This window comes from Hyperoodon ampullatus, assembly GCF_949752795.1.
Source record: "Hyperoodon ampullatus genome assembly, chromosome: 6".
Taxonomy (NCBI): Eukaryota; Metazoa; Chordata; class Mammalia; order Artiodactyla; family Ziphiidae; genus Hyperoodon; species Hyperoodon ampullatus.
In genome coordinates, this window is record NC_136919.1 from 55,986,887 (window position 1) to 56,011,211 (window position 24,325).

General features: G+C 43.8%; 1 protein-coding gene across 2 annotated transcripts in view; it reads right to left on the minus strand.

Annotated features, from left to right (window-relative positions):
* MTAP (methylthioadenosine phosphorylase) overlaps positions 1-23,597 on the minus strand; it is a gene marked incomplete at both ends in the record, with an annotated part of 43,611 nt that extends 20,014 nt beyond the window's left edge. For both annotated transcript variants that reach the window (XM_079706030.1, XM_079706029.1), the window contains 4 exons: positions 9,927-10,094; positions 14,394-14,452; positions 15,659-15,745; positions 23,565-23,597. In XM_079706030.1, coding sequence (XP_079562156.1) covers positions 9,927-10,094; positions 14,394-14,452; positions 15,659-15,745; positions 23,565-23,597 — 347 coding nt within the window. The remainder of the gene's footprint in view (positions 1-9,926; positions 10,095-14,393; positions 14,453-15,658; positions 15,746-23,564) is intronic.
* Positions 23,598-24,325: the final 728 nt, after the last annotated feature.

The window sequence follows — 24,325 nt, forward strand, 5'->3', positions numbered from 1 at the left end:
ACTTACTTCACTCTGTATGACAGACTCTAGGTCCATCCACCTCATTACAAATAGCTCAATTTCATTTCTTTTTATGGCTGAGTAATATTCCATTGTATATATGTGCCACATCTTCTTCACCCATTCATCCGATGATGGACACTTAGGTTGTTTCCATCTCTGGGCTATTGTAAATAGGGCTGCTATGAACATTTTGGTACATGTCTCTTTTTGAATTATGGTTTTCTCAGGGTATATGCCCAGTAGTGGGATTGCTGGGTCATATGGTAGTTCTATTTGTAGTTTTTTAAGGAACCTCCATACCGTTCTCTATAGTGGCTGTACCAATTCACATTCCCACCAGCAGTGCAAGAGTGTTCCCTTTTCTCCACACCCTCTCCAGCATTTATTGTTTCTAGATTTCTTGATGATGGCCATTCTGACTGGTGTGAGATGATATCTCATTGTAGTTTTTTTGCATTTCTCTAATGAGTAAAGATGTTGAGCATCCTTTCATGTGTTTGTTGGCAGTCTGTAAATCTTCTGTGGAGAAATGTCTATTTAGGTCTTCTGCCCATTTTTGGATTGGGCTGTTTGTTTTTTTGTTATTGAGCTGCTTATAAATTTTGGAGATTAATCCTTTGTCAGTTGCTTCATTTGCAAATATTTTCTCCCATTCTGAGGGTTGTCTTTTGGTCTTGTTTATGGTTTCCTTTGCTGTGCAAAAGCTTTTAAGTTTCATTAGGTCCCATGTGTTTATTTTTGTCTTTATTTCCATTTCTCTAGGAGGTGGGTCCAAAAGGATCTTGCTGTGATTTATGTCATAGAGTGTTCTGCCTATGTTTTCCTCTAAGAGTTTGATAGTGTCTGGCCTTACATTTAGGTCTTTAATCCATTTTGAGCTTATTTTTGTGTATGGTGTTAGGGAGTGATCTAATCTCATACTTTTACATGTCCCTATCCAGTTTTCCCAGCACCACTTATTGAAGAGACTGTCCTTTCTCCACTGTACATTCCTGCCTCCTTTATCAAAGATAAGGTGACCATATGTCCGTGGGTTTATCTCTGGGCTTTCTATCCTGTTCCATTGATCTATCTTTCTGTTTTTGTGCCAGTACCATACTGTCTTGATTACTGTAGCTTTGTAGTATAGTCTGAAGTCAGGGAGCCTGATTCCTCCAGCTCCATTTTTCGTTCTCAAGATTGCTTTGGCTATTCGGGGTCTTTTGTTTTTCCATACAAATTGTGAAATTTTTTGCTCTAGTTCTGTGAAAAATGCCAGTGGTAGTTTGATAGGGATTGCATTGAATCTGTAGATTGCTTTGGGTAGTAGAGTCATTTTCACAATGTTGATTCTTCCAATCCAAGAACATGGTACATCTCTCCATCTATTTGTATCATCTTTAATTTCTTTCATCAGTGTCTTATAATTCTCTGCATACAGGTCTTTTGTCTCCTTAGGTAGGTTTATTCCTAGATATTTTATTCTTTTTGTTGCAGTGGTAAATGGGAGTGTTTCCTTGATTTCACTTTCAGATTTTTCATCATTAGTATATAGGAATGCCAGAGATTTCTGTGCATTAATTTTGTATCCTGCAACTTTACCAAATTCATTGATTAGCTCTAGTAGTTTTCTGGTAGCATCTTTAGGATTCTCTAGGTATAGTATCATGTCATCTGCAAACAGTGACAGCTTTACTTCTTCTTTTCCAATTTGGATTCCTTTTATTTCCTTTTCTTCTCTGATTGCTGTGGCTAAAACTTCCAAAACTATGTTGAATAAGAGTGGTGAGAGTGGGCAACCTTGTCTTGTTCCTGATCTTAGTGGAAATGGTTTCAGTTTTTCACCATTGAGGACGATGCTGGCTGTGGGTTTGTCATATATGGCCTTTATTATGTTGAGGAAAGTTCCCTCTATGCCTACTTTCTGCAGGGTTTTTATCATAAATGGGTGTTGAATTTTGTCGAAAGCTTTCTCTGCATCTATTGAGATGATCATATGGTTTTTCTCCTTCAATTCGTTAATATGGTGTATCACGTTGATTGATTTGCGTATATTGAAGAATCCTTGCATTCCTGGAATAAACCCCACTTGATCATGGTGTATGATCCTTTTAATGTGCTGTTGGATTCTGTTTGCTAGTATTTTGTTGAGGATTTTTGCATCTATGTTCATCAGTGATATTGGCCTGTAGTTTTCTTTCTTTGTGACATCCTTGTCTGGTTTTGGTATCAAGGTGATGGTGGCCTTGTAGAATGAGTTTGGGAGTGTTCCTCCCTCTGCTATATATTGGAAGAGTTTGAGAAGGATAGGTGTTAGCTCTTCTCTAAATGCTTGATAGAATTCGCCTGTGAAGCCATCTGGTCCTGGGCTTTTGTTTGTTGGAAGATTTTTTATCACAGTTTCAATTTCAGTGCTTGTGATTGGTCTGTTCATATGTTCTATTTCTTCCTGATTCAGTCTTGGCAGGTTGTGCATTTCTAAGAATTTGTCCATTTCTTCCAGGTTGTCCATTTTATTGGCATAGAGTTGCTTATAGTAATCTCTCATGATCTTTTGTATTTCTGCAGTGTCAGTTGTTACTTCTCCTTTTTCAGTTCTAATTCTATTGATTTGAGTCTTCTCCCTTTTTTTCTTGATGAGTCTGGCTAATGGTTTATCAATTTTGTTTATATTCTCAAAGAACCAGCTTTTAGTTTTATTGATCTTTGCTATCGTTTCCTTCATTTCTTTTTCATTTATTTCTGATCTGATTTTTATGATTTCTTTCCTTCTGCTAACTTTGGGATGTTTTTGTTCTTTCTCTAATTGCTTTAGGTGCAAAGTTAGGTTGTTTATTCGAGATGTTTCCTGTTTCTTAAGGTGGGATTGTATTGCTATAAACTTCCCTCTTAGAACTGCTTTTGCTGCATCCCATAGGTTTTGGGTTGTCGTGTCTCCATTGTCATTTGTTTCTAGGTATTTTTTAATTTCCTCTTTGATTTCTTCAGTGATCACTTCGTTATTAAGTAGTGTATTGTTTAGCCTCCATGTGTTTGTATTTTTTACACATCTTTTCCTGTAATTGATATCTAGTCTCATAGCATTGTGGTTGGAAAAGATACTTGATACAATTTCAATTTTCTTAAATTTACCAAGGCTTGATTTGTGACCCAAGGTATGATCTATCCTGGAGAATGTTCCATGAGCACTTGAGAAAAATGTGTATTCTGTTGTTTTTGGATGGAATGTCCTATAAATATCAATTAAGTCCATCTTGTTTAATGTATCATTTAAAGCTTGTGTTTCCTTATTTATTTTCATTTTGGATGATCTGTCCATTGGTGAAAGTGGGGTGTTAAAGTCCCCTACTATGATTGTGTTACTGTCGATTTCTCCTTTTATGGCTGTTAGTATTTGCCTTATGTATTGAGGTGCTCCTATGTTTGGTGCATAAATATTTACAATTGTTATATCTTCTTCTTGGGTCGACCCCTTGATCATTATGTAGTGTCCTTCTTTGTCTCTTCTTGTAGTCTTTATTTTAAAGTCTATTTTGTCTGATATGAGAATTGCTACTCCAGCTTTCTTTTGGTTTCCATTTGCATGGAATATCTTTTTCCATCCCCTTACTTTCAATCTGTATGTGTCTCTAGGTCTGAAGTGGGTCTCTTGTAGACAGCATATATATGGGTCTTGTTTTTGTATCCATTCAGCCAATCTGTGTCTTTTGGTGGGAGCATTTAGTCCATTTACATTTAAGATAATTATGGATATGTATGTCCCTATTCCCATTTTCTTAATTGTTTTGGGTTTGTTATTGTAGGTCTTTTCCTTCTGTTGTGTTTCTTGCCTAGAGAAGCTCCTTTAGCATTTGTTGTAAAGCTGGTTTGGTGGTGCTGAACTCTCTCAGCTTTTGCTTGTCTGTAAACGTTTTAATTTCTCCATCAAATCTGAATGAGATCCTTGCTGGGTAGAGTAGTCTTGGTTGCAGGTTTTTCTCCTTCATCACTTTAATTATGTCCTGCCACTCCCTTCTGGCTTGTAGAGTTTCTGCTGAGAGATCAGCTGTTATCCTGATGGGGATTCCCTTGTGTGTTACTTGTTGTTTTTGCCTTGCTGCTTTTAATATGATTTCTTTGTGTTTAGTTTTTGACAGTTTGATTAATATGTGTCTTGGCGTATTTCTCCTTGGATTTATTCTGTATGGGACTCTCTGTGCCTCCTGGACTTGATTAACTATTTCCTTTCCCATATTAGGGAAGTTTTCAACTATAATCTCTTCAAATATTTTCTCAGTCCCTTTCTTTTTCTCTTCTTCTTCTGGAACCCCTATAATTCGAATGTTGGTGTGTTTAATGTTGTCCCAGAGGTCTCTGAGACTGTCCTCTGTTCTTTTCATTCTTTTTTCTTTATTTTGCTCTGCAGCAGTTATTTCCACTATTTTATCTTCCACCTCACTTATCCGTTCTTCTGCCTCAGTTATTCTGCTATTGATCCCATCTAGAGTATTTTTTATTTCATTTATTGTGTTTTTAATCGATGCTTGATTCATCTTTAGTTCTTCTAGGTCCTTGTTAACTATTTCTTGCATTTTGTCTATTCTATTTCCAAGATTTTGGATCTGGGAAATAGAATCTTGGATCATCTTTACCATCATTATTCTGAATTCTTTTTCAGGTAGACTGCCTATTACCTCTTCATTTGTTAGGTCTGGTGGGTTTTTATCTTGCTCCTTCTCCTGCTGTGTGTTTTTCTGTCTTCTCATTTTGCTTATGTTACTGTGTTTGGGGTCTCCTTTTTGCAGGCTGCAGGTTCGTAGTTCCCGTTGTTTTTGGTGTCTGTCCCCAATGGCTAAGGTTGGTTTAGTGGGTTGTGTAGGCTTCCTGGTGGAGGGGACTAGTGCCTGTGTTCTGGTGGATGAGGCTGGATCTTGTCTTTCTGGTGGGCAGGTCCACGTCTGGTGGTGTGTTTTGGGGTGTCTGCGGACTTTTTATGATTTTAGGCCACCTCTCTGCTAATGGGTGGCGTTGTCTTCCTGTCTTGCTACTTGTTTGGCATAGGGTATCCAGCACTGTAGCTTGCTGGTCGTTGAGTGAAGCTGGGTGCTGGTGTTGAGATGGAGATCTCTGGAAGATTTTCGCCTTTTGATATTATGTGGAGCTGGGAGGTCTCTTGTGGACCAGTGTCCTGAAGTTGGCTCTCCCACCTCAGAGGCACAGCACTGACTCCTGGCTCCTCAATTTGGGATGATTTTTTGTCTATTCATGTATTCCACAGATGCAGGGTACATCAAGTTGATTATGGAGCTTTAATCCGCTGCTTCTGAGGCTGCTGGGAGAGGTTTCCCTTTCTCTTCTTTGTTCTCACAGCTCCTGGGTCTCAGCTTTGGATTTGGCCCCACCTCTGCGTGTAGGTCGCCGGAGGGCGTCTGTTCTTCGCTCAGACAGGACAGGGTTAAAGGAGCAGCCTCTTCGGGGACTCTGGCTCACTCAGGCCGGGCGGGAGGGAGGGGCACGGAGTGCGGGGCGAGCCTGCAGCGGCAGAGGTCGGCGTGACGTTGCACCAGCCCGAGGCACGCCGTGCGTTCTCCCAGGGAAGCCGCCCCTGGATCCCGGGACCCCGGCAGTGGCGGGCTGCACAGGCTCCCGGAAGGGCAGTGTGGACAGTGACCTGCGCTCGCACACAGGCTTCTTGGCGGCGGCAGCAGCAGCCCCAGCGTCCCACACCCGTCACTGGGCTCCGCGCTTTCAGTCGTGACTCGCGCCCGTCTGTGGAGCCCCTTTAAGCAGCCCTCTTAATCCCCTCTCCTCGCGCACCAGGAAACCAAGAGGGAAGAAAAAGTCTCTTGCCTCTTCGGCAGCTCCAGAGTTTTCCCGGACTCCCTTCCAGCTAGCTGTGGCACATTAGCCCCCTTCAGGCTGAGTTCTCGCCGCCAGCCCCAGTCCTCTCCCTGCGCTCTGACCGAAGCCCAAGCCTCAGCTTCCAGCGCCGCCCGCCCCGGCGCGCGAGCAGACAAGCCTCTTGGGCTGGTGAGTGCCGCTCGGCACCGATCCTCTGTGCGGGAATCTCTCCGCTTTGCCCTACCCAGGTATGTGGGGAGTTTCTTGCCTTTTGGGAGGTCTGGGGTCTTCTGCCAGCGTTCAGTAGGTGTTCTGTAGGAGTTGTTCCACGTGTAGCTGTATTTCTGGTGTATCCGTGGGGAGGAAGGTGATCTCCGCGTCTTACTCTTCCGCCATCTTACCCGGAAGTCCAAGCCCCATTCTTAACCATGTTTTATCATGAATTGCCAAATGACTTATGGCTTTGATGGTGGGGACCTCCACCAAGTAGAAGAAAGGGATTAATCAAACCCAGTACATCAGGAGGCCCAAGGCAGGCACTGAGGACACTTACTGTGGGCGAGCCTCCTACAAGTTCTTGGTATGAATTACTATTTTAAATTTTTGGTCTGTGAAGAATATTGCACATGGGGTCCAGGATAAGGGAAGAGTCAGGAAACCTGTCACTGTGCAACACACATGGGAAAATGACCAGAGAACACATTCTTTCAGCATTTAAGTTCTAGATCCACCTACATTTTCCTTTCTACAGCAGCCCTAACTACAAATGAAAGATTACTTTCACTTTAAATATTAGCAGAGGTTATTTCCTTGCATGTTTGAGAAACAGATGCAAGGACTGAGTACACACACCCAAAAATACTGGAACCAACTCCTCTCCCCACCTGTCTGCTGTCCTGATTTCTCCAGGTCAGCCACACCCAGGATTCCCCTTTTCTCACGCCGAGGCTTTCAAGTTTTCAGAGGCTGGAACGTAGCATGAGCAAACCCAATGATTTTCAGAAGAGAATGATCTTATTTTCCTAAAAGAGCTTTTAGCCTGTCAGACACCTTCAAGGGTATTTTTCATTTTTAGCTTATAGGAATCTAATGATTTTAAAAACAACCATAAAAATCAAAGCTACCTGTCACTCTTAAATCTTAGTGACTTCTAAGGTATGCGTGGCATGGTTGACAAGCCAGGTTGGTGTTTTTTTCCCCTATGCTGAGCACTGAGGGCAAAGAAAGCAAGATGCTCTAGTTCTGCTATCTATTAAAAAAGAATAGCCATACTATTCCAGTTTGATTCTTTATCACAAATATATGTCAGGGAGATTAAAACAGGCCCTCTAGTCTTTGAAGACACTTTAGGATGAGGATATTTTTTCTAAGACGATGTGCTGGCAAAGTTATAGCAGTAGTAAGCAAATATGTGTTTCTAGATCAATCCCTGGAGAAGAACCCATGGACAGTGCAAGGAAAAGGAGCTTAAGTGATGGAGTTCAACCTGTAATTCTGAAGAGAGGACCAAGGCCCACATAGGTAAAGTGACCTGCCTGAGGCCAAACAGAGCCAAGATGACCCTTCTAGAGTTCAGTGCTCCTGTCCCCACAGCTCCAATCCTCTGTGCACCTCTGCAGGATGCTGCAGTCCTATCAAACATTCTGGGGCTGTGGTTGCAGCTATGGGCACTGAGGCTGCAAACAGCACAGCCTGCAGCTCACCATTCATGCCTGATGACAGGACTAAGTGGAGGTTCAGATGCCTGCCTCAACACACCAGGATTTACTCTGTTAAAATAAAAAAGTGCTGTCAGTACAACACATGTAGGGCATTTCTCACAAGGCAAAAAGTTCTGATTCTCCTCTCCTGTAAGACATTCTCAAGCCTGGTTAACAGAAACCACATAGCTCAAACAGCAGCAGTAACACTTAGAAGATGCTCTCCAATAGCAAAATAATGCAAGGCACATATGTAATTTAAAATGTTCTAGCACCCACATCAAAACAGTATAAGAGAAACAGGTAAAATGAGCTTTAGTACCTTATGTAACTTAATATATCAAAAATGTTACTGTTGCAATACATAATTGATACAAAATTTGAGATTTCATTCTAAATGTTATTTACTTAGGGGATCCTTCTTTCAACAGACCTTTTTTTCTGTTTTTACCAAGTGATGCTAACTAGCAGACATACTCCAGGCCAGACTCACAGTAAAGGCATTTATTGGGCAGGTACCACATGCTAGATCCATAAAAGGCACTCGCTAGGGACTCAGAACTCCCAAGGCGAGACTAAGGAGGCAGGTTATAGACATGGCACATAGAAGAAAACAGATACCAGAAGATTTTAAGGTCACACAGCTAATAAGTGCCAAGGCAGAAAGAAACTAGATCTGATGGCAACGCCTGTTCTCTTTCTATTCTCTTTGTGCCCCACCTACTTTCTTGAGAGCCAGTATGTGAAACATCTACATTTACTACATGTGAGAAAAAGATCTGGGAAATGCAACAGTGTACAGTTACACCACGTAAGTAACAAATTAATCCCAGGCTTAGTATCCAAGCCAAACTTTTCTTTCCAGTACCATCTATCATACTTTATAAATCCACATCATTCTAGAGTTTTGTGCACTGCATTATTAAAAAAACCAAATTGCACCCATTTTCTTAGGTCATTACCCCCAAACACATGTCTTTGATGGCCATAAAGATTTTGATCAAGATGTCCCCTAAACACAAACTCCAGCCTCCCTCTCCCTTCAAACAATCATGTTCATTCAGTCACTCAAAAAATACTGACTGAGCAACCACGGGCCAGGTAGTATTGTGGGTGTTGGGGATAAAGTGGCAAACAGGACATATGGGGTCTGTGCCCTCACATGGTTTACATTCTAGAGGGGAAGATGAAAAACATATAGTGTCAGGTGCAGAAAAATGATAGGAAAAATGAAAGGGGAGGGGCGTGTAATGATTTTAGTCTATGCTCATTATTTATTAGGTTGAACCACATGAAATTACTGATATTCAACCATTTCTAACTTACAGAACAGGCAATTTCATTTGGTTCAAGCTAACAGCTTCATTTCATCCAGTAACATTCAATGCTTCTGATGGACTAGGGAATATTTAAATACCTGAAAAGCAGAAGACACACAGAACAGGACTGAATAAACCTTCCTTCCATAACAGTCAGGGTAGGAGAGGCGTTGGGTACAGTGAGCCCAGAGTTAACAGACTGGAAGAGCAGGAAGGACTGAGGTGACGGTCGGGGTGAATGGATGGGGGACGCTGATAGGAGCTACTAGGTGGTTTACTCTCTGTGGTACTTCTCCCACCGCTCTGGCGCAAGTAGCAGACTGCAGTTACATGTCTCCATCCAGAGCATTCTGGGAAGTGGTTACTTCCCCCAGGAATGGGAGGTGGGGCAGCAGGAGGATGGGATCCCTAGGAGACCACCCCTTTTCTCGTGACTTCTTCAACTACTTCTAAATGCAGAGAAAGCCCAGGATCTTGGCAGTCCATTATTGTTCAATATTTTGGTAAAGGAACATTATAGGTTCCTTGTGCAATTAAGTAACAGAAAATCCCTAGCTCCGGAACCAACTATTGATCTTAACATCACGAAAAGACAACCAGACATTACGCGCCTCCTGATATGATGCAGAAAGATTCTCACCAAGAATTCAAACCTGGTTCCGATCAGGCCTCCGGAGTTAAGCACTGGTTTACGGTAAACACAGGGGACAGGGGAAGACACTAAATGAGACTTAAGGATGCAATCAGTAAAATCCAGCATGTGGGGAGACTATAGGACAAAAAAGAAAAAAAGGCTTCTCTGGACCTTCATTTCAACAAACCAACTACAAAAAAAAAAGTCTGTGAGACAATAGGGAAAAAGAGAACACTGCCTAGACATCAAATACTAAGGAAATATTAAGTAATTTGTTTTTTAAAAAGTTCTTTTAAAGTTACAAACTGATAAATGTTGAAGCTGGGAATTAGGAACTTGAGAGTTCATGATGATTCTTCTATTTTCTATCTGTGGCCCTGTGGCCCCTTTCCCACAAGTCCCCACACATTGTCCACTTGAGCTGAGAACGATAGTACAGGAGGAGCCTGAGCATTTTAGACGACTGCTCACCTGTCAATGAACTGATCAATAATGACGATATCGCCAGGCTGAATCTCTTCCTTCAAGGAACCACAAGCTGTGGTCACTATGACATGTGTACAGCCCTCCTCCTTCAGAGCCCAGATGTTCGCCTGATAGTTGACTTTCGAAGGCATGATGGTATGCTGCCTCCCATGCCTAAGGAAAGAGAGTAAATATATTAAATATGGTAGAGAAGTGAGCAGGGCTTTTTTTTTTTTTTTGCGGTACGTGGGCCTCTCACTGCTGTGGCCTCTCCCGTTGCAGAGCACAGGCTCTGGACGCACAGGCTCAGCGGCCATGGCTCACAGGCCCAGCCTCTGCGTCATGTGGGATCTTCCCAGACCGGGGCACAAACCCATGTCCCCTGCATCGGCAGGCTGACTCTCAACCACTGTGCCACCAGGGAAGCCCGAGCAGGGCATTTTTAATACTCTTGGAAAAGAAAACTCATTTACAGCAGTGCCTTCCAGCCCTTCCCACCAAAATGCTTTCCTTGGCAGGGGAAGAGTGAGAACAGGCCAGGCAACAACCAGCCTACTTTAAGTATAAACTATGTGGTTTTAAAGTGCAGACTCGGGACTTCCCTGGTGGTGCAGTGATTAAGAATCCGCCTGCCAGTGCGGGGACATGGGTTCGAGCCCTGGTCCGGGAAGATCCCACATACCGCAGAGCAACTAAGCCCATGCGCCACAACTACTGAGCCTGCGCTCTAGAGCCCGAGAGCCAAAACTACCGAGCCCACGTGCCACAACTACTGAAGCCCACGCGCCTAGACCCCGTGCTCCGCAACAAGAGAAGCCACCACAATGAGAAGCCCGTGCACCACAACGAAGAGTAGCCCCTGCTCACCGCAACTAGAGAAAGCCTGCATGCAGCAACGAGACCCAACATAGCCGAAAATAAAAATAAAGTGCAGACTCAATCTACATTTCATAGTTTACTTTCCTATCAAGAGTAGGTAATAGCTTACTTAGAATTCACTCTCCAGGAAGATATGCCATGTCTATCCTGTGGGGCACCAACACCCCAGAATCTGAGGCATCTGGTCTCTCATAAGCCATGACACGGAAAACAAGAGGTGCCAAGGAAGAAACACCCAAAATAGAAACTCAAGTTTCCAGTCTAATCTCTCTATTCTCTTCTGCCTGATCACACAAATAAATTAATGAAACATTTAAAATATTAGACTTCCCAGTTGTTTATGTTGACATCAGCAGGTATGGTCCAAGAATGGATCACCTCACGCATCATTACTGTTATGGGCTGAATTATGTCCCCTCCAAATTCTTAGGCTGAAATCCTAACCCCCAGTACATCAGAATGTGACCATATTTAGAGACAGGGTCTTTAATGAGGTAATTAAGTTAAAATGAAGTCATTAGGGTGGGTCCTAATCCAACACAAATGGCGTCCTTATAAAAAGACACAGACATACACAGAGAAGAACATGTGAAGATACAGGGAGAAGACAGGTACAAGCCAAAGAGAGGGGCCCGGAACAGATCCTTCCCTCCCAACCTCAGAAGGAACCAACCCTGCTGACCCCTTGATCTCCGACCTCTACCCTCCAGAACTGTGAGGAAAGAAATTTCTGTTTCCACTCAGTCTGTGGCACCTTGTTATGGCAGCCCCAGCACACTTAACACAACCGCTAATGATTTCGTGTCACGCTTCAAACAAAATCCAAACACTCTGCCATGGCGCTCATATCATCTGGGCCCAGCCTACAAACGGCAACGTCAGTCCTTACCTTTATCCCTTCCCACAGGAGCTCAGCCTCACTGGCCTTGCTGCTTAGCTACACTCATTCCTGCTCAGCCTTGGCTCCCACATCACCTCCCCAGAGGAGTGCTTTCCACGACCACTGCATCTCCATCACATCACTACGCCCTGACCTTATTTTTCTTTCTGGCACCTATTGGCCACTCAAACTATATATTTCCTTCTCAGTGTCCATCCTTCCCACTAGCATCAGCCCTGAGATGGTGAGGCCCTTATCTGTCTTCCCTGCTGGTACCTAGAACTGGACTTGCTGTATGAGTAGTTCAATCTGTTGGACGAAAAACTGAGTACTTACACACACACTCTTTCCCCCATCTCTCTCTCTCTCTCTCTCTCTCTCTCTCACTCTCTCACTCTCTCACACACACACACACACACACACACACACACAGTGTGCCAGTAAACAGCCAGTAATGGGAACTTGATTTCTAAAATTATTTTTAAAAATTCACACGTTAGAGGGTATATTTATAAGCAGTATTTCACAGAGTTAAAATTACCCTGAGCTGCTTGAAAAAGTACGAACATCACAGGTAATGTTCTGCCACAGGAAGGCTAAGTGTCAAGTGACTAGTGGTCTTCACATGTGATAATATAGAAACAGCCTTTCAAGGAAGTAACAACACACAAAAATCTCACTTTGTACGATAATGATTAAAAGTTTGGGCTTTGAAGTAAAACTGCCTGGGTTCAAATCCTAGCTCTGCCACTTACTAGCTGTGTGACCTCATCAAAATCACTCAGCTTTCTCAGCCCCCAATTTTTTTTTTTGATCTGTAAAATGGATAATAAAAAACCCTGCACCACAGGGTTGCTATCCAATATCCCTTGTATCATTCCATATTGATATTTTGAAATAAACTTTAATGTCTCTTCTGATCACCAACAACAGAATTAAGAATATGGAAATAATTTGTACATAATTGCAGACAAGCATTAGCATATCAGGGTTTTTACCCCAAGGTCATAAACGACCTCTCAGAAGGTGGAAGTCCATGAATGCCCAGAAAGTATGGTAGTCCCCGCTTATCCACAGGAAATGCGTTACAAGACCCCCCTGTGGCTGCTGGAAACTGCGTATAGTACTGACCTCTACATATGCTATGTTTTTCTCCTATACTAACAGGTGGGTAGTGTACACAGTGTGGATACGCTGGACAAAGGGATGATTCCTGACCCGAGCAGAGGGGGTGGGACGGCACAAGATTTAAAACTTATGAATTGTTTATTTCTAGACTTTTCCATTTAATACTTTTGGACCACAGTTGACTATGGGTAACTGAAACTGTGGATAAGAGGGGACTACTGTACATGCATTTTTCTAAGGCTGGTCTCCAAATCTCTGATTAGATTTTCAAAAGAAATTCACATATCAAAAGGAGTTAAGAACCACTGCATAAAGTGGTTCACAGTCCGACACACTTCAGTTCAGCTGGCAAGAGTATAAAACCTTCACCATGGGGCTACAACACGAACCATTTTCTCTTCCAGTCTGGAAAAAATTAAGTGTTTCTCCAGCAATGACCACAGACCAACAAAGAAGGTTGCCTGAAATCAACCCTATGCGACCATCTAGAACTAAAATTTAGTTTTACTGGACTCAGCAAAGCCACTTCCGTTTCAAAAATGCAGTGTGGCAGACAGACCCTAGGGTGGTCTTCATTTTCATGCTCTGAATAATTCCTTCCTTCTCGACTGTGGGTGGACCTGAGATGCTTCCAACCAACAGAACACAGCGGAAGGTGCTGGGAGTCACTCCCATGATCAGGCCCCAGCCTGCCAGCATGCACTACCTGGCCCTCCTGCTGGCCTTGCAGCAGCAAGCTGCTGTCTTCTGAACTGCCCACGGGGAGGGCCACAAAGCAGGGAACATGGACAGCCTCTAGGAGCTGACGGCCTCAGTCCTTCAACCCTGAGGAACTGAGTTCTGCCAACTCCTACGTGAGCTTGAACAAGGACCTGGAGCTCCAGATAAGAACAAGCACTTAAATATACCCATGTGACACAATATATACTTGTGTGACCCTGAAGAGGACCCAGATGAGCTGTGCCCACACTCTGGTTACCTGGAAACTGTGGGATAATGTATGCTGTTTCAGGCTGCTAAATTTGTGGTCATTTGTTATGCAGCAATAGAAAGCTAATACATGCAGTCTGACTAATTTCTAACTGTGTGATAAAATGACTTGCTCTTCTCTTTAGGGAACAGCACGAGCCCTGTCAAGGCAATAAGGGTGTAGATGCCACAGAGAACCCACTTCAGCAACCCGAAACCTACTCCCCACAAATCTAGAACTGTTACTACACAAGGGGTCATGAATGAGGCAGTTTTTCTTGATCTTGTTAACTAGAAGATAAAAGACAGAAAAGAACAAAAGAAAACACTTCCTCTTGCAGCTAGAACTGAAAGCAGAGCTTCAAGTTTAGTCAAATCATTGCATCACTCATTGGATTGTTCTAAACATTTTCCCAACCTAAGGGGGGATAGGCAAGATCTTTAATCTCCAATGTCAGGAAAACCTACCCCGAAACTGTAAGCAATAAAGATGACTCAGATGCTATGGCTCCACCAACACATTAAAAACTCATACCTGCATCATTACTCTTTTCAGAATTTAAGTTAAATTTAAAATGTTCTTTAGTAGTAACATTCAAAAGCTTGAAATACGTTACCTTGCAAGGAGGACGCAATCAACATTCTTTATCTTCCCCAAAATTAAGGCATCAGAAGGCTGCACATAGTGAAAAATGGTTACAAGTCAGTGATTTAAAAACACATATAGAAACAATCAAAAAGCTGCCATTTCAATTGTTCATTTGTAGTAGGATTCATAGAAACTTGGGGTCTGAGGGTATATTTCAAAGAAGTAAAAGAGTCTAGATTTGATGGATCAGCTTAGTCACTCAATATTTACTGAGCCCTCTCTAGCAGTAGAGATTCGTAAGACTTAGAAGCGTGCGTGGGTAGGTACCATTTAGTAAGATCTATTTGTAGCAAGCACCCCTGGGGACTCTGACGCCACACTGATCATACACAGATGTGTCAAGTCTATTTGGCAGGTTCAAGAACAGGTGTGAGAGCGAAATGCAAAAGGAATAGGAGGCCCCTTATCAGGGAATTTAAGAACTCAGTACTGGAACCATTTGCTGTGTTAACCAGGTCTAAGATGGCCACAAGATGACCTCAGGTAATGGAGGAAAAGGTCTGAGAACCTAGGAGGTTAAGAAAACATGAGGCTAAGAAGTGAGCAAGCTGACAGGAGGACTCGGAGGATACCGGATCAAATCTAAAGACTTGGCTGAAAAGGAGGGTTTGGTTGGGCTTGCCAAATACAGGGCTCTTCGTAGGAGGTTCAGAGGAACCACAGCATTTGGAAGTAGCCCTATGGAGTTAGGAGAAGGCAGACACCCTCACCCTGGCTGGATGACACAAGGGCTGGGAGAACTAAACAGCCTCCTTTTAATAGAAAAGGAGGAGTGTTTTATTTCCAATTCAGTTATGCAGTTGTGTTCTCAGTCCCCCCAAAATCCCCCTTTGGGCCAGGGCTTACTAAGAAAAGGCCATTAGATATTTCCTCCCATTTGTTAAAGACTGTGGTATGACCGATAGGCCCCAAATTAGAAGCTGATTTGAATGCAGTGATCTGGAGAGTACAGTTCCTGTGTTTGAAATGAGCATCTGGCTTCTAGGGATATAATTAAGAAATTATTTGTACATATTTAAAAGCCATGTTCTCAGTAGTCAAGTCCAAGGCAATCTCAGGGATACTGTCTCAGTTAGCAGAACCCAATAACAGAACTCCTGGCCTCTCTCAGCCTGGGGCAGGCAGCCCTGTGCTGCCAAGACAAAAGCAATTTAAAAAAATTTTTTAACTTAAAACTCAAGCCAGCAAGGAGAAAGAAAAAAGCTAGTATGTTTCCACTAATTGGATATTAACCTTGCCAAATGGAGTGTCCACATATTTTTCGGTTCTTCCTTCTAAGATTTCTGGATCATCCAGGCCTGTCCCACCAATTATTCCAATCTGAAGGAGACAATAAAAAGATATCACATTTGATCAGTTTTCAGTAGAAACAAAATCATTATTTTAAGCAAATTCGTTTATCCATACTCATATGCTCTTCTCCATTCCTGCTAAGCCCTAGTTATTTTAAAAATCTGAACATTCCTGAAAAGCAATCATTTATTCAGCAAACATTCGAAAGCCTTCTATATTCCAGAAATAACCAAAGCATGAGTCACCTTTTTGGACTAAATCACATTTTTGCTGACTATTTGAATAACAAATTAGCATGGAAACGTACTTCAACTAGTTTAAATCATAAAGCCAAACCTAAAAATAGGTAAGTATTGTTGGAGAAAGTACTTTCTAACCAATTTTATTATCTCTACTAAATGAGTGATGGAATAAATGTTCAAAAAACAACTAGGATAGGGCTTCCCTGGTGGCGCAGTGGTTGAGAGTCCGCCTACCGATGCAGGGGACACAGGTTTGTGCCCCGGTCCGGGAGGATCCCACATGCTGCGTCCGGAGCCTGTGCTGTGCAACGGGAGATGCCACAGCAGTGAGAGGCCCGTGTAACGCAAAAAAAAAAAAAAAACAAAACAAAAAACAAAAAAAACAACTAGGATAGAAAATATTCAACATTTCCATTTGGTAAGGATTTCTCCTCATTACCACACTTGATAAAGAAACGAAAGATTTTCTTTCCCAAGCCACTAAAATCAGAGCTGTAAGGGATCACAGATAGAGGAATCTGGAATAGCATGAAAAGTTAGCCTCATTCATATTTATGAAATCCAACTGTCATTCATATACATGTAAATGTAAGTAAGTAATTCAAAGGTCTGTAGTTCCAAGTTATTTTTAAGTGTTGTATTGCATTTTCCACACATTAACTTAATTGTCCTCGTCTTCAGGAAGTAATTTGAGTCTAAAAACCCTGATATTACCCTATAGAGTTAATCTAATTTGATGATTAAGACACCCGAACAAAAACAATTACAAAGATAACTAAATATATTAACTAAACTGTTAACTAAAAATGAAATAACTGAAATCATTAGGAAGGTTTCCCTGGGTTGATACTTCCTAAAGGAAAAATACTATTTAAATTGTCAGCAACAGGCTACAGAGATGAACTAGAAACCTAATAAAAAGTCACCTGAGCATTTTTTTTCAATGAACAGCTTTAAATCTATTGTCACTTGAGTAAAATTTCTACTCAACGGAAGTAGCTCCTTGAGAACAAAACTCCAAAGTTAAAAATTAACTGAACATCTGAATTAAATAATTTTGAGATCAGGTTACAGAGTTGATTTATACTAGTATGTGGGAAAATAGTTACCTCTCTGGCCCTATTTCCTAGAAAAATAAATCAACAAAATAAGAAAAAGGGCGATTGAGTAAGATTTTTACAAAGAACTGCAGGTTACATGATTTAGTACTTGGAAAGCATCCCACAACTTCCTCAAGTGGCTAAACCAGTTTTTGAAGTTGCTGCCACCTTGTGGTACATTACTGAAACCACAGCAGGTTACATATTCTACAGCAAGTCAACATTTTTCTTTGTTACAACTTAACATTGTAGGTAAAGACTAATCAATACAGGACTGCAGTTTTCAAATCAACAGAAGTGTTCACTTAAGTCAGTGGGTTTAAATTCATTTCAGTTCAGTAGAAAATTTTAAAATCGCACTATTTTATGAAATCCTAAACCTTCCTCTAGCTGATGTCTTTATTTTATCATTTCATGTAGGGCCGAAGCACCACAGATCATAGTTGGGATGGGGTAGGAGGTGTAATGAACTGTCCAGCCCATGTCATCACCTCAGACCGCCGAACTGAGTTGCTGACTTTGAAATTATTCTCAGCCTACCCTCTAGGGACTCTACTACTCATGGAAACATCTGGTGTTTTTTTGCTTCCCTTTTTTTTTTAAAATACTACCACTCTGACTTGGCTGTTTCTGGCTGTTCCCCTGCGCCATGGCATCTCGCATTCTGGATCTAACACTGGACTCAGACTCGTATATACAACACAAACCAGACTTGGTTTTGAAACCACCCTCTGTTTAGGCAAGCCAGCCCAGCCTCACAGCAGTGAATAAGAAATGCCAGTTGGGGTGTTGCTGAAGTTCAGTGCCCTGGAGCCCACCCTCAGCAGCCCCAAGCTTCAGCCCAAACCACTCTGGCTGCATGATGACCATGCACTGGGTAGCTGCTAACTCAGCCCTCAGTGAGGAATATTTAGTACTGGGTGTGAAAACAAGAGCCATTACAGCTCATCAGAAAGGCCAGGATGTGTTCTCTGGCACTGGAATTATCTGCAGGAGAGCCCATCCAGTCAAACTGGCTCAAGTTGTTTCTCAAAACCCATATCTTGGAAGGGACACAGGACAAGTGTAGCAACTGAGTACAGCCACACCAGGGAACTCAATCCCTAACCTTTTTCTTGCTGCAGACGGAGGCCAGCAGTGCCAAGATATGGCAATGTCGCCACCTGCTGGCTCCATGGTAAAGTATAACTATGGGACGAAACTCCCAAGCACCAGTGGCCTGTCATTCCCCTCCAGCCTCTAAATTCAAATGGTCAACTCAGTACCAGCCTTGATAAAGTAACTGTGTCTTCGCATTTACATGTCACAGGCACTGTGGCCAAGTTCTCCAGGGGCCTTACCTCATTTAATTTTCACAACCACCCTGTAAGATGGGCCCTATAGTGTAACACCCATTTTATAAAAGAGGAAAGAGAAACACAAAACTTAAAAGAAATTTGTCCAAAGAGCAAATTATAAAGAGCAAAGCTGGGATTGGAACCCAGATCTTTCATACTCAACCACTCTGATGTACCACCTCCCAGTATCTCCTGGAATCCTTGATAAACACCACAACCTATTAGAAATTTGTCTCCATGTTATGAAGAAACTGATCCTCAGAGTTCAAGTTCTGGACCAAGGTCACAGAGCAAGCATGGAAACAGCAACTCTAGGCACCTGAGTGAACCACCTTGGAAGGGAGGGGGCTGTCCATGCATGACCTCATGCATACTTACCAGGCTTCCTAGGCCAGAGGCATCGCCCTCAGTCCAAGCAGTGCTAGGAATGCTTAGGAAAAGTGTTGAAGGTCTGAGATGGAATTTCTGGGCCAATTCTGCCCAGCCAGGACTTCTTCACTACACAAGATAAAGTTCTGAAATAAGGACCCCCTGGTCCATCAAGGCCATTGCTAGATTTTAACAGCAAGTTGATTCATCCCACACTTTTCCACTTGCAGACCACCAAGTCAAACTCCTCAAAAAGAAGAGATGGTTTGACTTCCTCTCTGAGACTGTGTAAGCATTTTTTCTAAATGTTGGCTTACCAGGCCAGAAGGGTTACTTCCAACGATGCCAAAAGGGTTCACACCAACCCCTACCCTGTGTCCACTTCCCCTGGTACCAGCCACAGGAGATTTCACATACCCCACTTGGTTTCAACAGCCGCTCACCATCACTTTATACTACATGGAGGAAACTAGCACTCCATGAAGTGGAGAATTTCATTCTTTTCTTACGGCTAATATTCCATTGTGTATATATATACCACTTCTTTATCCTTTCATGTGCTCATGGGCACTTAGGTTGCTTCCATCAACATTTGTTATTTGTAGACTTTTTGATGATAGCCATTTTGACAGGTGTGAGATGATCTCATTTTGGTTCTGATTTGCCTTTCTTTGATGATTAGCGATCATCAAAGGGCAGGATCTGACTATTTTTGGAAATAGGGTCTCTGAAGAGGTAATTAAAGTTAAATGAGGTCTTGGTGGGGGGAGTGCTAATCCAAAAGAACTTCAGGTTCAGAACATCTGTGGTTTTTATTTAACCAACCTCTCCTTGCAAAGTCAAGATATTATTCTAATGGGAAGACACCCTCTTTGAAGATACAATTCACCTCCGGAAGTGGTCAGTGACTTTTTGAGGAGGATTTTCCTCAAAGCTTATTGTACTCTGTAGCACTCTCCTTCACTTATGGAAGGACATAGGATTCTTCCTGGTGCTCCTCCTGGGTCAGCTGCTGGATACTAGAATCCCCAGGGGAGCTTTCAGTACCAAAGCCCAGGTCCCAGATTCCAGATATTCTAATTGGCAAGACAGAGTTGTTATTTTTCTTAAAGCTCCTCAGGTGGTTCTAATGTGTAGCCATAATTGAGCACCCTTGCTTTAGGGCCCAGGTCATCAGTTTCTGAAATCTGGGCTAGCTGAGCATCATAGGCTGAATAATGGCTCCTGCAAGAGAGCCTGTCAGCATTCTAATTACGAGAACCTGTGCATGTTACCTGTGCGATTAATGATTTTGAGATGGGGAGATGATTCTGGATCATCTGGGTGGACCCTAAATGTAATCACAAGGGTCCTTTTAAGAAGGTCGAATGAGGAAGAAGGCGATGTGATGATGGAAGCAGGGGGAGAAAAGGCGATGTAATGTAGGGCCCAGAGCCAAGGAACGCTGGTGATCTCTAGAAGCCGGAAAAAGCAAGGAAACATTCTCCCTTAGACCCTCCAAGAGGACCTGCCCTACTGACATCTTGATTTTAGCTCCATAGGACTCATTCCGGACTTCTGACTGCTAGAATTGTTAAGCGACTACACCTGTGTTGTTCTATGCCCTCCAGTTTGTGGTGGTTGTGAGAGCAGCCAAGGAAACTAGTTCACTAAGAAAGACCTGAGGAACTTGTTAAAAACGCAGATGCCCAGCCTTTTCAAAGCTCCACGGCCAACGGTTATCACATTTTAGCGGGTACCTGAATATACTGAGGCTCTTGAAAATCCAATTTGCTGTCCACCTCCCCATTTTAGATTCAGCAGGATTGGGGAAGGGCCCAAGAATTTGCATTTCTAACAAATTCCTAGGAGGGTGCAGATGCAGCATAGGCTTTGAGAACTACTGCTTTAGATGCTTTTGAGGCACAGACTAGAATACCATGATTATAATCACAATCAAAAAACCTTCCTCAGGGATTTCCCTGGTGGTGCAGGGGATAGGAATCCGCCTGCCAATGCAGCGGACAGGGGTTCAATCCCTGGTCTGGGAAGATCCCACATGCCGCGGGGCAACTAAGCCTATGCGCCACAACTACTGAGCCTGAGCTCTAGAGCCCATGAGCCACAACTACTGAAACCTGTGTGCCTAGAGCACACACACACACACACACACACACACGCAACTAAGCCTATGCGCCACAACTACTGAGCCTGAGCTCTAGAGCCCATGAGCCACAACTACACACACACACACACACACACACACACACACACACACACACACACACACACACACACACACACACACACACACACACACACACACACACACACCTTTCTCAAAGCAACAACAGCGAAAAAGCCCCAGGACACCAACCTGCCTGCTGCTTCATCTCCTCACCAGGCGGTCTCTGTCTCAGGGATTTATAGCCCAGGGGTCCTCAACCAAGTGCTGAGGCTCTCCTGGGAGGTGCCTGGAAATCCATGGGGAAATTTCTGGCTGCCACAATGACTGGAGGGAATGCTACCAGCATTCTGTGGGGAGAGGGGACCCAGGATGTGTTCTATGTCCTACAATGCTCAGGACAGTTATACTAAGGGAGGAATTGTCATGCCCCAAATGGCATTGTGTCTCTAGGCAAAAAATGAAGGCTCATTGGTCATTTGGTTTCTAACTGGGGCCTGTGGGTTGTCCACCAGTTTCTGAAGGTCACTCAAGGACTTTCAGTGTGAAGGCCTTTGCTGGCCGCACTCAGCCATCGAAAAGGAGAGCTTCAAAGGCCTGTTCTCCACAGTCTAGACTTGCCCGTCCCCCTTAATATTGATACCATTTTGTTTATAGCCCACTACCCAACTATGATGGGACCATATCCCCTCCTTGTTATAGCAACCATGTAAACAAGACTTAATTTTAATCCCTCAGAGAAAAGCTGGGCAGCTGCCTAGGGGAGCCATGGCCCAAATAGGTTTGTGTGGTTATATGGTCTTAAGGAACACTCCAGCTCTATATTTTATGATCTGGGGATAGGATATGGTTTTCATTAGCTTATTTTTCTCTGGACACTAGCATTTCATGTTTTCTATACAGGATGTTGCCTCAGCAGTGTGGCAGAAATCGTGTAGGAATCATGGATTTGCAACAGCAAAATTATCACCTGTTCTAACCCCAAAGAGAGAAATCAGCAGGCAGGCTTAGCACTATTTGTACCTATTAATTTTATATTCAGTAGCTAGCCAAGAACAAAAATATACATCATTCAATATTTACATCAGGGCTCTAATCACAGTGCCCATTCTGCACTTAAATGCACTGCACTGATTTTACAGGGAAACTGTGTGGTAGGGAGAATGCAAAACCAGGTTAAAGTGAGACTGTTTTAAATACCACCGCTCTCTATTTTTAATGTCACTTTAAGTGTATTCCTGTAAAGGAAAGGCGATAGTTTCCTGCTTGCCCACTGAAAGCTGTGGCCTATCATAATTTAATTTTTGGAGAAAAGATGTTCTAAATTAATCTCAGCTCCCTCACTTAGAAGCACTACCATTTAATAAGTTTCAGCCATGTGCTAGAAAGACAATACAATTCTAACGTCACAGCAAACCCTGCAGTAATGTTCCCATTTTACTGAAATGAAAAAGAGCTTCATAAAAATTCTGCTTTGTTCTCCATGACTGATAAGGAAGAGGCATTCTACAATATTTGTTTAATGCAAGATTCTTTTCAAAATGGCAAAGGGAATATAGTATCTAAATGTGACTGCAACTCTCCCCAACCCACCCCCTGACATCAAGTGTCTGAAAGCTGCAAGGGCCTACTAAGCTAATCACTCTGGTTGATTACACACTGATCTCAGAGATTTGCCTTCTCCAGGGGGAACTGAACACAAAACGCGGAGTCAAGAGAGATACTTGGAGGCGACGGAACTTCCTATCTCACGGCCAAGAACTTCTAAAGCCAAACAAGTCAACTGAGTTTTTAGCTGATCATAAACAGCCTGGAAGAGATCTTAACTTGGATCCTGTTTATTTCTGTGGACTGTAATTCTACAGTCTCTCCCTGCGAGACATCAACCAGGAAGAAGTGCGTCAAAGCCCCAGGGAAACTTGTTGCAATCCTCGGAACTCGTGCCCTCCTCCGGCCAAAGCTCCCACTGCACAATGGTGCCTTGTACCGAGACCTGTGAGGACCAAGGGCACAAGGAAACTGATCCCTAACTTTCAAGGTTGCCAACAAAGCAGTTTAAAGCCAGAGGCCTCCAAACAGAGAGTGGCCCAGTATTCCTATACTCCATTTCGGTGTTGTAAAAAATTCTCAAGAGTTCCCAAAGCAGAGAAGGCCTAAGTTTAGAACGCACAAAAAAGCCGGAAGCTTGCAAAAGAGCAAGCATGCAGTTTTCCCACGTGGGCCGCGGGCAGAGAGCCAAGTCAGAGCGGAAGCGTTGAAGTCGCTCAGGGCTCAAGGAGCCTGTCTCAGCGGTTGCAGGTGCCCACCCACCTGGCACACCCGCTAGCCCCGGCCAGACGCATCTGCCCAGAAAGGTGATCGGGAAGGGTTGGGTGCGGGCGCAGTACCGGCCCGCTGTCCCTCTCTGAAGTGCTTGCCTACCCGCGGATGCAGCTGAGACCAAAGGTTGGGGGACGACTCTGCAATTGTTCCCTCTCCCCCGCTCGCCGCCCCTGGGCTAACCGGCCTCAGACCCTCCCCGCCGCGGCGGGGGCGCACTGGCTGGGCGCACGGCCCAGAGGCGCGGTCTCCCCGGGCGGGAGCGGGATCGGACAGGGCACGGAGGACCGCAGCAGCCGGAACGACTAATCTCACCTTCACGGCCGCGGGAGTGGCACCTGAGGCCATGATGGCGCGAGAAAGGAGCGACGGCGTCGGGCGGGGTGGAGACGTGGGGCGGCGGAGCGGAGCGGTTTCAGGCGCTCGGCCCGGGGCTGAGCAGCGAGGTCCCGGGGGCGGCTGTGGCTCCTCCTCTTCCTCCCCGGGACAGCTGGATTGGCTGCTGGTGTGGGCTCTCCCCCGCCACCCCCCCACCTCAATTCGAGGTTCCAGTGTCCCGCCCCGTTTGCAGAGCTTTCCGGTTCTCCGTTGATTTTTTTTCGACCCCCAGTTATAACTAACGGGCTCATGATAGTGAGAATAATGGAGACCGTTGATTGAGTACTTATGTTGTTCCAGACTCTGTGCTTTGCACTTTAATCAGCTCCGTTAACCATCACAAGAACGCTACAAAGAAGGAAAAGCAGCACTCCGGGCTCCGCCTCGTCTCAGCTGCAAGCTCGGCCTTATCTGTAAAACCAGGCCCATTCTCGGTGCAGAAGTTCTCGCGGGAGGGAAAATCGTGGAGAGGAGGGAACAGGCTCTTCGCTGATGTTACCTCCAGATGCTAACGCGGGGCGGGGCGGGGCACGGTTGGCTCTTCTTATCACCGTGACCCAACCGGGGGTTTGCTCCTTTCTGTTAATTCGTGGGGGAGAGAGCAAGGGTGGGGTTGACCCAAGACTCAGGGATGACAAAAAGAAAATAAACAGAGTAACGTGCTGCTGGATAACCTTTCTGACCTACAAACTCTGGCT